General features: G+C 44.4%; 1 protein-coding gene across 1 annotated transcript; it reads left to right on the top strand.

Moving 5' to 3' along the window:
- The first annotated feature begins 403 nt into the window (after positions 1-403).
- On the top strand, positions 404-2403 carry LOC130856957 (oxysterol-binding protein-related protein 9-like). Its single transcript, XM_057742071.1, has one exon. The coding sequence runs from the start codon at positions 523-525 to the stop codon at positions 2401-2403; it is 1881 nt and encodes a 626-aa protein (XP_057598054.1). The 5' UTR covers positions 404-522.
- The last annotated feature ends 10697 nt before the right edge of the window (positions 2404-13100 follow it).

Below are 13100 nucleotides of genomic sequence, written 5' to 3'. Positions count from 1 at the left end.
TAGGGAGTGGTCAGCCTTTTTGGGCCAAGTACCAGTGGACAGCAAGCTCCAGGAGTAGATCCTTACCTAAACTTTCAGGGACCACTCAGTCTTCTTTAGTTGAGGCTCCTATTTGGGCAAAGTTGAAATTCCTGGAGTTCTATCAATCTATTAATCCCTGGGAGAGACAGGGGTTCACACACCCAGACTCATAAACTAACCACCAAATAGGCAGAGGATATGAACAATCTACCAAAAACACAAATAGCTAATAGACGTGTAATAGACATGTATTCAACCTCACAAAACAATGAGAAATGCATCACAAAACAATGAGATTCCATTTGTCATCCATCAGTTAGGCAAACAAAAGTTTGGTAATGCCCAGTGTTCACAAGATTATGGAGAGGGGGGACCGGCTGAACCTGACCAGACAGACTACACCGCAGCCCCGTGATCCGGAGGAATCGGGAGAAGAGGGGGTGCTTGGAAGCGGCCCTCGGCTCCCTCCCCTGGAGGCGCAGAGGGCGGGGGCCTTGGCTAATGGCTTTCTTGCTGGCCACTTGCGGAGGTTTGGATTCAGGATTTGTTCCTAGTGTCCAAGACTTTGATAAGAAACTTACAGAGGCTGATGCTTACCTACAAATCTTGATAGAACAGTTAAAGCTTTTTGATGACAAACTTCAAAACTGCAAAGATGATGAACAAAGGAAGAAAATTGAAACTCTCAAAGAGACAACAAATAGCATGGTAGAATCAATTAAACACTGCATTGTGTTGCTGCAGATCGCTAAAAGTACTATTAATCCTGTAGATGCAATATATCAACCTAGTCCCTTGGAACCTGTGATCAACACAATGCCTTCCCAGACTGTCTTACCTCCAGAACCTGCTCAGTTGTGTAAGTCAGAGCAGCCTCCATCTTCTCTACCAGTTGGAGCTGTATTAGCTACCTTGGGACATCATCAGACTCCAGCACCAAACAGTACAGGCAGTGGGCACTCACCACCTCGTAGCAGTATGACTTCTCCAAGCCATGTCAACTTGTCTCCAAACACAGTCCCAGAGTTCTCTTATTCTAGCAGTGAAGATGAATTCTATGACACGGATGAATTCCATCAGAGTGGCTCATCCCCAAAGCACTTAACTGATTCCTCTGGATCGGCCTCAGTCTTGACACACAGCAGCTCAGGAAATAGTCTAAAGCTCCCAGATACCACGGAATCACTTAATTCTTCCATGTCCAATGGAACAAGCGATGCTGAACTTTTCGATTCACATGATAATAGAGATGATGAAGGGGAGGCAGGGTCGGTGGAAGAGCACAAGAGTGTTATCATGCATCTGTTGTCACAGGTTAGGCTTGGAATGGATCTTACTAAGGTAGTTCTTCCAACATTTATTCTTGAAAGAAGATCTCTTTTAGAAATGTATGCAGACTTTTTTGCACATCCGGACCTGTTTGTGAGTATTAGTGACCAAAAGGATGCTAGAGACCGAATGGTTCAGGTTGTAAAATGGTACCTCTCAGCCTTTCACGCAGGAAGGAAAGGATCGGTTGCCAAAAAGCCATACAACCCCATTTTGGGCGAGCTCTTTCAGCGTCACTGGACATTACCAAATGATACTGAAGAGAATGCGGAGCTAGTTGCAGAAGGACCAGTTCCCTGGGTTCCCAAGGATAGCGTAACGTTCGTGGCTGAGCAGGTTTCCTATCATCCACCCATTTCAGCCTTTTATGCTGAGTGTTTTAACAAGAAGATACAATTCAATGCTCATATCTGGACCAAATCAAAATTCCTTGGGATGTCAATTGGGGTGCACAACATAGGGCAGGGCTGTGTCTCATGTCTGGACCATGATGAACATTACATCGTCACATTCCCCAGTGGTTATGGAGGGTCTATCCTCACAGTGCCCTGGGTGGAACTAGGCGGAGAATGCAATATTAATTGTTCCAAAACTGGCTATAGTGCAAATATCGTCTTCCACACTAAACCTTTTTATGGGGGCAAGAAGCACAGAATCACTGCTGAGATTTTTTCTCCAAATGACAAGAAGTCTTTCTGCTCAATTGAAGGGGAATGGAATGGTGTAATGTATGCAAAATACTCAACAGGGGAAAATGTAGTTTTTATAGATACCAAGAAGTTGCCTATAATCAAGAAGAAAATGAGGAAATTGGAAGATCAGAATGAGTACGAATCCCGCTGCCTTTGGAAGGATGTCACTTTCAACTTAAAAATCAGAGACATTGATGCAGCAACTGAAGCCAAGCGTAGACTTGAAGAAAGACAAAGAGCAGAAGCCCGAGAAAGGAAGGAAAAGGAAATTCCATGGGAGACAAGGTTATTTCATGAAGACGGAGAGTGCTGGGTTTATGATGAACCATTACTGAAATGCCTCGGTGCTGCCAAGCATTAGGTTGGGAAATGCAGAATTTGCTCCTGGTGACCAGGGCAGGAGGCGTAATTAAGTAACAATCTTCCTTTGGGAGAACCTGTTCACTCCCTTCTTATTGTAGTGGTTCCTGTCTCAGGGATACTGGACTTTATGACACAGATGAACAATTAAAGCGAGAAAAGCTTCCCTTTTTCCTGTTCTATGGCAGTCACAGTGTTGACTTCGGTCTTGAGAAAAACTTCAGGTTTTGAAAACCAGATATCTGCTCCTTTTCCAAATCCCATGTTATAAATCCCACTCTCAAACTCTGCACTCTAGTACTGCTGTTGAGATATACAAAGTTTCCTAGTTCATATAATCTTGGGTTCTATATATATATATAATATACATATATATAATATAGCCGATGCCGGATTTTTCATAAATACTCCATTTACTGTAAATATTGGTTTCTCTGAGCTGTTTTAGAAAATTTAGCGCAGTGTATTAAAAATGACGTGTTAGGAAATTTCATGGTCTCACCTACAATAACTTTTATTTTGGAATTGAACTGTTATTAAGTTGTATCTAACTCTGGACTACAGTTTAATTATACTCAGTGCTTCTTAAGGCTTCATAAAGTAATTTTTACAACCTTTAAAAAAAAAAAAGATTATGGAGAAATAGGCACCCTCATACACTATTCCTGGGAGTGTAAACAGATTCAGCTCTCTCCTCGAGGGCAATTTAGCAACGTCTGTCAACATTTGGAATGCCTATTCTCAGTGACTTAGGGATTCTACTGCTAGAAGTTTGCCCTAGGGCTATACTGGCAAAATTATGCCAAAATCACGTACAAGGATGTTCACTGCAACATTGTCAGTAACAACAAAAAAACTGGAAAGCACCTAGACAACCATCAGCAGAGGACCAGTTAAATACATCCACGCAATGAGAAAGTATGCAATCATTAACACGTGAGGTAGAACTGTGCATGCTGACGTGGAGAGATCTTCTAAATGTGTTTTGTTTCAAAAAATAAACAATAAAAGCAGAAAAAAAATAAGTTTTTATTTGAGATAAAAAATAAACCAATGTGCACAGCAAAATGATCTGATTTATATTAAATTAAGAAATAGATATATGCAGATTTTTCTTTCAGGAAGGGTACGGAAGAAGTGGTGGTAACTTTTGGAGAATGGTTCTGGGAGTTGGCAGAAGGAAAAGGTAACTTTTGCCTTTTATTTGATGCTTTTCTATGCTATTTGATTTTTTTTAATATCATGTGAATGTAAGACTGTAAAAAAAAGTAATTGTTTTAAAAGTGGACAAGGAATGTGGAGGGATAAAGAATAAAGAGAAGAGCGATCCCTTAGTTGGGCGGTTATGGGCAATCTTGTTTTAGTTGCGTTATTGAAAGCATTGTGACCGATCATTTGGGTTTTAGGAAGACCACCAGGGCAGCAGGCTGGAGGATGGAGGGGAGATGTGACTAGAGCCAGGGGGACTGGTCAGAGGTTTTTGCAACAGACCAGGGCTCAAATTGAGGAGGTGATGGTGGAGGTGGAGAGATTGCCCCAGATAGGAGAGTTATTAAAAAGGGAGACTGATGGTCTTAATGCCTGATTAGATGAGGAAGATGAGGGTCCCAGGTATCCGCCTTGGGCTCCTGAGTGGAGGGTGGTGCTGCCCAAGGAGACACTCAGAAGGAAGGAGAGGCTTAGAGCTGGGAAGGGAGTGGGAAAGGAAATAATGAGCTCAGTTTTGAACGTGTTGACTTGACGACTATGTTGAATTTTTTTTTTAATAAATTTATTTATTTATTTATTGGCTGTATTAGGTCTTTTTTTTTTTTTTTTTGCTGTGCCCGGGCTTTCTTTTTAGTTGCAGTGAGTGGGGCCCTTCATTGTGGTGCGCAGGCTCCTCATTGCCGTGGTTTCTCTTGTTGCGGAGCACGGGCTCTAGGCACGTGGGCTTCAGTAGTTGCAGCACATGGGCTCAGTAGTTGTGGTTCATGGGCTCGAAAGCTCAGGCTCAATAGTTGTGGCACACGGGCTTAGGTGCTCCACGGCATGTGGGATCTTCCTGGAGCAGGGATCGAACCCGTGTCCCCTGCATTGGCAGGCAGATTCTCAACCACTGCGCCACCTAGGAAGCCTGACCATGTTGAATTTGATCATGTTTAGTAGACAGATAGGGATGGAGCTCAGAGAATTCTGAGTTGGGGATGGAACACATCAGATCAATGACTGGTAGTAGCTGAAACTAAGTAGAAGGAATTTGTGTAGACCAAAATCAAAAAAAGTCCTGGTTTAAGGTGGGACTCTTCAGATCACCCATCCTTATGTGTTGGCTAGAGGCAGAGGAACCCGCAGTGAGGCTGAGGAGTGATCAGAGCTGTGAGCGGAAACCAGGAGGCAGTGGGGTCACAGACAACTGATGTTCTCTGCTCCTGGCCAGACATGGCGGCTGATGTTTTAAGCTACTCCTTCACCAGTGCCAATTGCCTTGCTTTTGCCACATTTCCCCAGCAAAATCCCAACCCTGGATTTTCTGTTTATGCTCTTGAAAAGACCACCCACCAGTGAGAATGGCCCTACTCCAAGTTCACGGTTTATAGCTCTGCTGGACTCTCCTCATACCACCCATCAATTTATTTCTACTTATCCTTGGTTGGCTCTGGCTCTCATTTCCCAGTTATTCGAAACCGTCACCACGTTGAGTTCTCACATTTCACTTCCACTCTCATCCTTGTGGCCTATCTTGCCTTCCTCCATCGGGGACAAATGAGGCCCTCAGGGGTGAGTGCCTTAAACATCTTAGCCCTCTCTCTGTAAGTGTATCTAAAACAAGACTTGCCTTCTTTCCCAGGTATTCAGTCTTGGAGAATGATGTTCAGTTCCTGTTTAGTTCTAGAGTCCCTCCAGGAGGCCTCCCTGACCCTGTTCATCCCTGAGCCTCAGCTACTTGCTCCTTCTGTCTGTAACACACATTGTATATTTCTCTATCATGGCATTTACCTCCTGGAACCAAACTTACCTCACTCTCTGTCTCCTCCAATGAACTTGATCCTATTCATGATATTCCCCCCCCCGCCCCGACTGCCACTTTAACCTCTTATTAATATGTAACATTCAAGCAGAAAAATGTACATATGGTAAATGAATAGCTCACAGAGTTTTCACAAACTGAATAGGCTCATGGAATCAGCCCCCAGATATAGAAAGCAAGCATTACAGCAATAATGTGTTCTCTTACACGCTCCATCTCCCTCCTCAAGGGAACCACTGTCCAGTCTTTTAGCAGCATAGATTCGCTTCGGCTGTTTTTATAAATTTTAAAAAATAGACCCAAAATAGTGTGTACTCTTTTGTGGCTGGCATTTTTAATCGTCACAGAGTCACCCAATTGTTGCATGCAGTTGTAGATAGTTCATTTCCATTGCCATGTAATAGTCTATTGTGCACATAGACCACGATTCATTGATGCATTCGCGTGTGATGGTAAGTAGCCCCATTTGGGGCAATTGCAAATAACAGGCACCGTGTTTTATTTATCTTCAAATCGGTAGCATTTCATGCAAACTTAGCATAATGACTTGTGTATGAACCAGTAAGAGAATTCGGGGGGTGGGGGTGGGGTGGGATGAATTGGGAGATTGGGATTGCCATATATACATTACTAATAAGAAAAAAATCAAATTGTACACTTTAACTATTGTATGTCAATTATATCTCAATAAACGTTCTTTAAAAAAAAGAATTCAAGGAGTACTTTTCCACTGTATTCTTGGATGGTCAGATAATACCTGAGATGTTAGATTCAAGCCTGGGTGCCATGTTTAAAATGTTTTAAGGGGCCATTGATAAGTCTAACTGTCTGCTGAGGGCAACCATGGTGCTGTATCTGGAAACCATGCAGTATCAGATCTGCTGGAAGGCACTGAAGGTGTTTATTATGGAAATGAGAACAAAGAGGATCAGATATGGACCTGGCTGCTTTGAAAGACAGCACTGGGCCAATGGCTGAATGTGGGAGGAGCAGCTTTCCGCTCAGTAATAATCATGATATTGGCTTGTATTTAGAGAGCTGACGGCATGGTATCCATCAGTTCAATACAGAAATGGCTTTTTAGGGACTTCCCTGATGGTCCAGTGGCTAAGACTCTGCTCTCCCAATGCAGGGGACCCAGGTTCGATCACTGTTCAGGGAACTAGATCCCACAGGCCTCAAGTAAGAGACCGCATGCCGCAACTAAAAAGATCCTGCACGCGGCCACTAAGACCAAGCGCAGCCGAATAAAAAAAACAAAAACAAAAAAACAGCTTTTTAAAGGATGAGGCTCGAGCATGAGCTACCTGGTGAAACTGTGACCACTTTGTGGCTTCAGACACTAGTGATCGTGAGCCCTGGGAAGTTATATTTATAGGCTCATGATTTATCTGAAAGGCCCTCCTCTGACCTGGCTCCCTGCCTTCCTCCCTTCCTTCTTCCTGGAACCATCGTCTTTCCTGAGAGCAGCCTCCTGCAGTGCCTCCCTGGGTCCCATCACAGCAAACCAATTATTAGGTGTTTCTGTCAGGAGCTTCCTTCCAGTCCAGGCCCACCTGGCCTGGCCGGGACCATCTCCTTTCCACTCCAGAATGTCTCTCCTTCCAATGGCTCAAAACTTTCATCTGCATGGAGGGTGACTCTGGCCCACCCTCTGGCCAGGGCTGTGGCCACAACAGGCCTGCCCTTCAGGCAGCCAAGGGTCCTTTTGAATTATCCTAAAGTTTGTTTGTTTATTATTTGTTTGAGCCAAAAAGAGTGAGGTAGGAGCAATGAAGTTTAGAAAGTACCCGGAAGAAAAAAAAAAAAGCTGCAGAAATCCTTTTCCTAGATGTTTCCATCCAATTTAGGCCTCAGAAAGAAGAAAGGCCCAGACAAATAAATCTGGGTGGCTGAATGCAAAAGGTGTTTGTTAGGGGAAGCAAAATACTGTCATCCTCGCCAGATAAGCTGTGCGGCTGGCCCCGGGACAGGAGGCTTTATCTCACCATTGGCGCCTGAGGCCCAGGCCTGGCAGCTTCAGAATCACCAAAAAGACAGTGGCCTGAGTTAGACAAGCAGGGCTTGTGAAGCGCTGGCGAGCTGAATCCCCACCCCTCTCTGCCCGCCCTCTCACTTTCCACGCTCCGTTCCCTGCCTGGGTACCCTCCTCTCTCCTATTTCTTCTGAATGCTTTATTTCTTTTTCTTGGAAAGGGGCTAGCGAGAGTCCAAGATTTAGGAAGCTAAACACCATAGGGGCAGATCCCAGAAGCCTCGCTCTCCCCCACGTCCACAGCCATAATTCACGTCTTCTATTTCTTCTCTTCTGCCAGACAAAGCCAAACACACACTAACAGTGTTAACACGATAAATATCAGCAGTCCTGACCTTTCTCTCTGGGTCCTGGAGTCGCCCTGACTCCCAAGCTCTGACTTGCCTGTGCTTAAAGTAGATTAGCGCTTACCCTAGGCTGCAGGGCCCTGTACTTGGGCTTGATGGGAATCAAAATAGAGATTACCTTATTTGACTTAAAAAAATTTCCACTTGAAAGATGGAATCCCCCAGAGAAATACACTGGGACTTACACATACACAATTTTAAATTGGATTTTAAAAATAGTTTGCCAGCTGTTTGCCAGGTCGTGCCTTAGGTCTTGTCCTTGATTGATGTTGGGTCCATTTGGGAAATGAGGCCAAGAGGGGGACAGAGAGACTGGCAAAGCGGCAGGATCTTGGATGCCTGGGGACGTTCCCAGGAGCCCCGGCAGTTGTTGCCATGGGCCTTTGGAAACCCTTGGAGCCCTGGCACTGAGGTCTGTGTCTCACCCAGAGAAACTGACGGAGCTCAAACCACCTCCCCCAGACCTCATCTCATGCCTGCACTGCTTCTTCTAGGCCAAAGTCTGGAAAAAAAAAAAAGAGAGATGAAAGAGGACTGCTCTCAGCTGGAAGGGTCTTTCACACTTTTTGTGGCTAAATACTTATCTTAGCTCCTGTATCACCTTCAAGTGTTACATACACTCGCCCTGCCCAGAACTCTCACCACCCACTTTCTCAGGGAACCATGAAGGGTGGCCAAGGGTGGTGCTTAAGAACGGCAGTGTGCCCGGGTATCAATCCTGGCTCAGCGCTTCCTAGCTGTGTGACCTCGGGCAGGTCAGGTAACCCCTCTGTGCCTCAGTTTCCTCATCTGTAAAAAAATAAAGATAGTTATAGCACCTACCTCACTAGGGTTGTTGTGAGGACTCAGTGAGTTCATATATGGTGTATAGAATATATAAAGTGCCTAGAACGTGGCCTAGCAGGCAATAGCATCTGCTTTTATTACCCTCCAAAGGACATCTCCCCAGGCTCAGTTGCCTACCACTGCCCTGTGCTCCCTGCCTCCTGTATTTCCGGGCAGCACCTGGCCTCGTTTACTGCTGTTGCTTAATTCCCTGTCTTCTTCACGAAGGCAGGAAGCATATCTTACCACTAGCCAGTCCTCATAACCTAAACCCTGTCCAGCTTATGACATACTGAGGAAATGTGTGTTGTGGTTTTTGGGTTTGTTTTTTTTTTTGAGTTATTCTTTAGCTCCTTTTTTCTTTACTATTTCACAATTTCAACACTGAATCATTTTTATTTATTTGTATTTTCATAATAACAATTTCATCCACACATGAAGTTGCTTTTCACAATTCATCATACTGTCTACCTCTTGTCAAACTGACTAGTTTAAACTCTTATGCAAAAAAAAGTCTTCTTATTGTAGACTTAACTATCTGCATTATTATTTTCTCTTCAAAAAATTAAAAAAATTTTTAATACAATTTTTAAAGGTTACCTTTCATTTGCAATTATTACAAAATATCGGCTGTATTCTCCATGTTGTGCAGGACATCCTCGAGCGTATCTTACACCCAGTAGTTTCTGCCTCTCACTTCCCCAAGAAATGTTTTTTACAACAATACTAAATGAAAAACAAAAAGGAAGAAATGCTAAAAGGCAAATGTGATCCAGAAGACAGAGAAACTTAAGGCTGTTGGATCATTTTTCTCCATCTACATTTGCTCCATATATGTACTTGGCCTTTTCATTTTGTTTGTCTGACTGTTAAACAAAGAAAGAGTTGATGAGTTTTGAGTTCCGGGATTATGAGGATAAGGCTTTGTAATCAAATCTTTTGCAGGAGACTTCTGCCCCATCTTGGTTTTCAAAATCTAATGATATGTTAAATACATATAAGAGAATAGATCATATGAGAAAATATAAAAAATGAACACCCAACTGCTTACAACCCAGTTTAAGATATATGTTGTAAGCCACACCATTGAAGCCCCCCTTGTGTACTTCTCCCCATCTCAGCCCGCTCCTAAATTTTTGTTGCTTATTCTCTTGCATTTCTTGATAATTTTGCCCTAAAATACCCACCTTGAACCATGTGCTGGTTTTGCATGCTTTTGAACTTTATAGAAAATAAATCATACAGAATGTATTCTTTGGTTTGCTTTTCTCATCGCTCAGTGTGGTATGTGTGGCATCCTTTGTGTTGTGGCCTGTAGCTGTCTAATATTCTGCCATGGGACTACTCTGCCATTCTTTTCTCCATTGGCCTCTCAATGGATGTTTGGATTGCTTGCAACTTTTTTGCTGTTGCTGGTGGCGCTGCTATGAACATTCTTGCATGTGACTACTGGGGCCCATGGTCAAGAGTTTCTCTGGATTATTTCTGGGACTTAAGGTTTACACATTTTCAACTTGTCTAGATAATGCTAAATTGATTTTCCAGAGGGATTCCAGCTTCCCATCTGGTCCCAAGCCTCAGTCCCTGCTCTGTTCATCCTCAGGTTCTAGCAGACCTGTTGGAAAGGGGCTTTGAGAGAAGGGCCAGAGAGTAGCTCGCCAGCTTGCACTGCAGTGACCCCCACTTCTGGGCACAGGAGGTGACAACCTGGCCTAATTCTGATTTCCAGATTAGAAGAATTTATGAATGATTAACCCCAGTGCTGGACTTCCCTGGTGGTGCAGTAGTTAAGAATCCACCTGCCAATGCAGGGGACATGGGTTCAAGCCCTGGGCAGGGAAGATCCCACATGCAGTGGAGCAGCTAAGCCCGTGCCCCACAACTACCGAAGCCTGCTCGCCTAGAGCCCGTGCTCCACAGCAAGAGAAGCCACTGCAATGAGAAGCCCGTGCACTGCCACAAAGAGAAAGCCCACAACTAGAGAAAGCCCACACACAGCAATGAGGACCCAATGCAGTCAAATATAAATAAATAAGTAAATAAATAAACTTATTTGCAAAAAAGCAAAGACAAAACAAAAACCCTTTAATTTCCTTGTTACAGCTTACCTTTGAATTCATTGTTTTAAAATCCCAAAGTGTCTTGAGTGTAGTAGGCTTTCAACAAATATGGACTTTTATTTGGGGCATTTGCTGCCTTAATCAGCAGAATTATTCAGGCATCTAGCTGCCAAAGATAAAAATGGAAATCCTTTCTCCTGTTTTCTGCAAGTCTTTTCAATGATTTTATGTGGCCCTTAGAATAATAATTTAAAAGAAAGATGTAACAACAAAACCGGATGAATCCCTGATGCCTGTTGTGACTTTCTCCTGGAAACCCTCACATGTTTGGCTACTGTCAACTCACCAGGGTGTCCTGGCCCAGCTTCTCTGTCTAGGAAGGAGCTCAAAGTTTGTTGGTCACTCATACCCCCTTTTGAGAAGACATACTGATGCTTCAAGAAAATGATCCTTGGGGCAGTTTGTAAGCAAAATCTGTTGTCAAAAGCAAGAAGCTAGGGACTTCCCTGGTGGTGCAGAGGTTAAGAATCCGCCTGCCAATGCAGGGGACTCGGGTTCAATCCCTCATCTGGGAAGATCCCACTTGCCACAAAGCAACTAAGCCTGTGCGCCACAACTACTGAGCCTGCGCTCTACAGCTTGCAAGCCACAACTATTGAGCCCGCAAGCCACAACTACTGAAGCCTGTGCACCTAGAGCCCATTCTCCACAAGAGAAGCTGCTGCAGTGAGAAGCCCGAGCATGGCAAGGAAGAGTAGCATCCCCCGCTCGCCGAAACTAGAGAAAGCCCACGCGCAGCAACGAAGACCCAACACAGCCAATAAATAAATTTATTAAAATAAAAAAAATAAAAGCAAGAAACTATAGAAATAAGCCAGTATTATGTGTAAACCTAGTTACACCTAGCCTGAGCTGGTTGGTTACTTTGATTCACTAATACATTCTTTTTCTCCCGTCACATGTGATCACAAACCCTTGCCAATTTGTCTTTTATAATGTTTCTTCTGCCCCTCCCATCATTGTTTTTGGGGCTTTTCACCTCACACCTGAATCATAAGAGGCTGAAATCTCCCGCCTGAGTTCCTCCTCATTCTAACCCACCACTGCTGGATTAATCTTTAAAAAATAAAACCTAATGGCAGCAACAAAACCCATACACAGGGACTTCCCTGGTGGTCCAGTGGGTAGGACTCCCCGCTCCCAATGCAGGGGACCAGGATTCAATTCCTGGTTGGGGAACTAAATCCTGCGTGCATGCCACAACTGAGTCCATATGCTGCAACTAAAGATCCTGCATGCCACAACTAAATATCCCACGTGCTGCAGCTAAGACCCAGGGCAGCCAAAATAAATATAAATAATTAAAAAAAATCTAAACAAAAAAACCAAACCTATACACAGTAACTGTTTTCCCCATGATACCCCGCTTTTCGTCCCCCAAACTTGTTAGCTTCCATGGAGTAAAATCCAGAACCTTCAGCCAAGGCATGCAACGCTCTCCCCAAACTCCTTGGGCCTCCATGGCCATCTCTGCTGAAGCCTGCACAACCACACCCCAAATGCAGCATGGCTTCAGGGCTCAGGACCCCTGAAGCAGCCACAGACTGGGGGTTCAAAGCCCCTGCTCCACAACACGGCCCTGCCTTCTCAGAGTTGTCATTCCATGGCCCCCACTTCTCCAATGCACCCCATGCGCCAAGTGCATCAGATACAGCCAGCCCATGTCGGCCTTTGCAGCCTCTCCTGGGTCTTCTCCCTGCCCTGAACCTACCCCTCTGCTTGAGTCTCTCACGTCCCACCCATCCTTTGGGCCCCACCTCCTCCAAATGTTCTCCCTTCGTTTGACCATCACCCCCTCGTCCAGACTTCTGTCCTGACCCAGAACATGTAGCTGATTCCATACAGACCACCCGACTGGATTGGAAGCCCCCAGTGGGCAGGAATCATGACATTTACGTAGGCCAGTGCCTTCCATGTATTCTGTGCCAATATGTGTTGCGTTTCAACATACGATGGCGAAGATGACAATGCAGAGGAAAGAATAAAAGCCAAATAAAAGCCTAGTTCCCTCTTTCTCTATTTCAAATTAGACTGTCCCTCCCTCTCCCCTGAAATCTGCTAAAAAAATCACTCGGCATAACTTCTTTATCATGTCGTGTATTTAAAAAAAGGAAGCAACATTCTAGGGAATAGAGAAGCTGAACAAGCAAATGAATACATTTCTTTCAATGACTCAGCCTAGGAAAGATAAATAAACAACTTGGACCCGATACAAAAGGTTGTTGGCTCCTGCCGGAGGTACTGCAGGTGCTTCTGGGTCTGAGCTGAGCCAGAGCCTGGGCGGGACAGTGAGTGAGGTGTCCCTGCTGAGCTGGGTCTGCAGGGTGAGTTGAGAGTAAGGGAAAGCTGATCACAAAAACCA

Source organism: Hippopotamus amphibius, chromosome 7 (assembly GCF_030028045.1).
Source record: "Hippopotamus amphibius kiboko isolate mHipAmp2 chromosome 7, mHipAmp2.hap2, whole genome shotgun sequence".
Lineage (NCBI taxonomy): Eukaryota > Metazoa > Chordata > Mammalia > Artiodactyla > Hippopotamidae > Hippopotamus > Hippopotamus amphibius.
The sequence above is the reverse complement of the archived record's forward strand: the minus strand, read 5'-3'. Positions and strand labels throughout refer to the sequence as shown.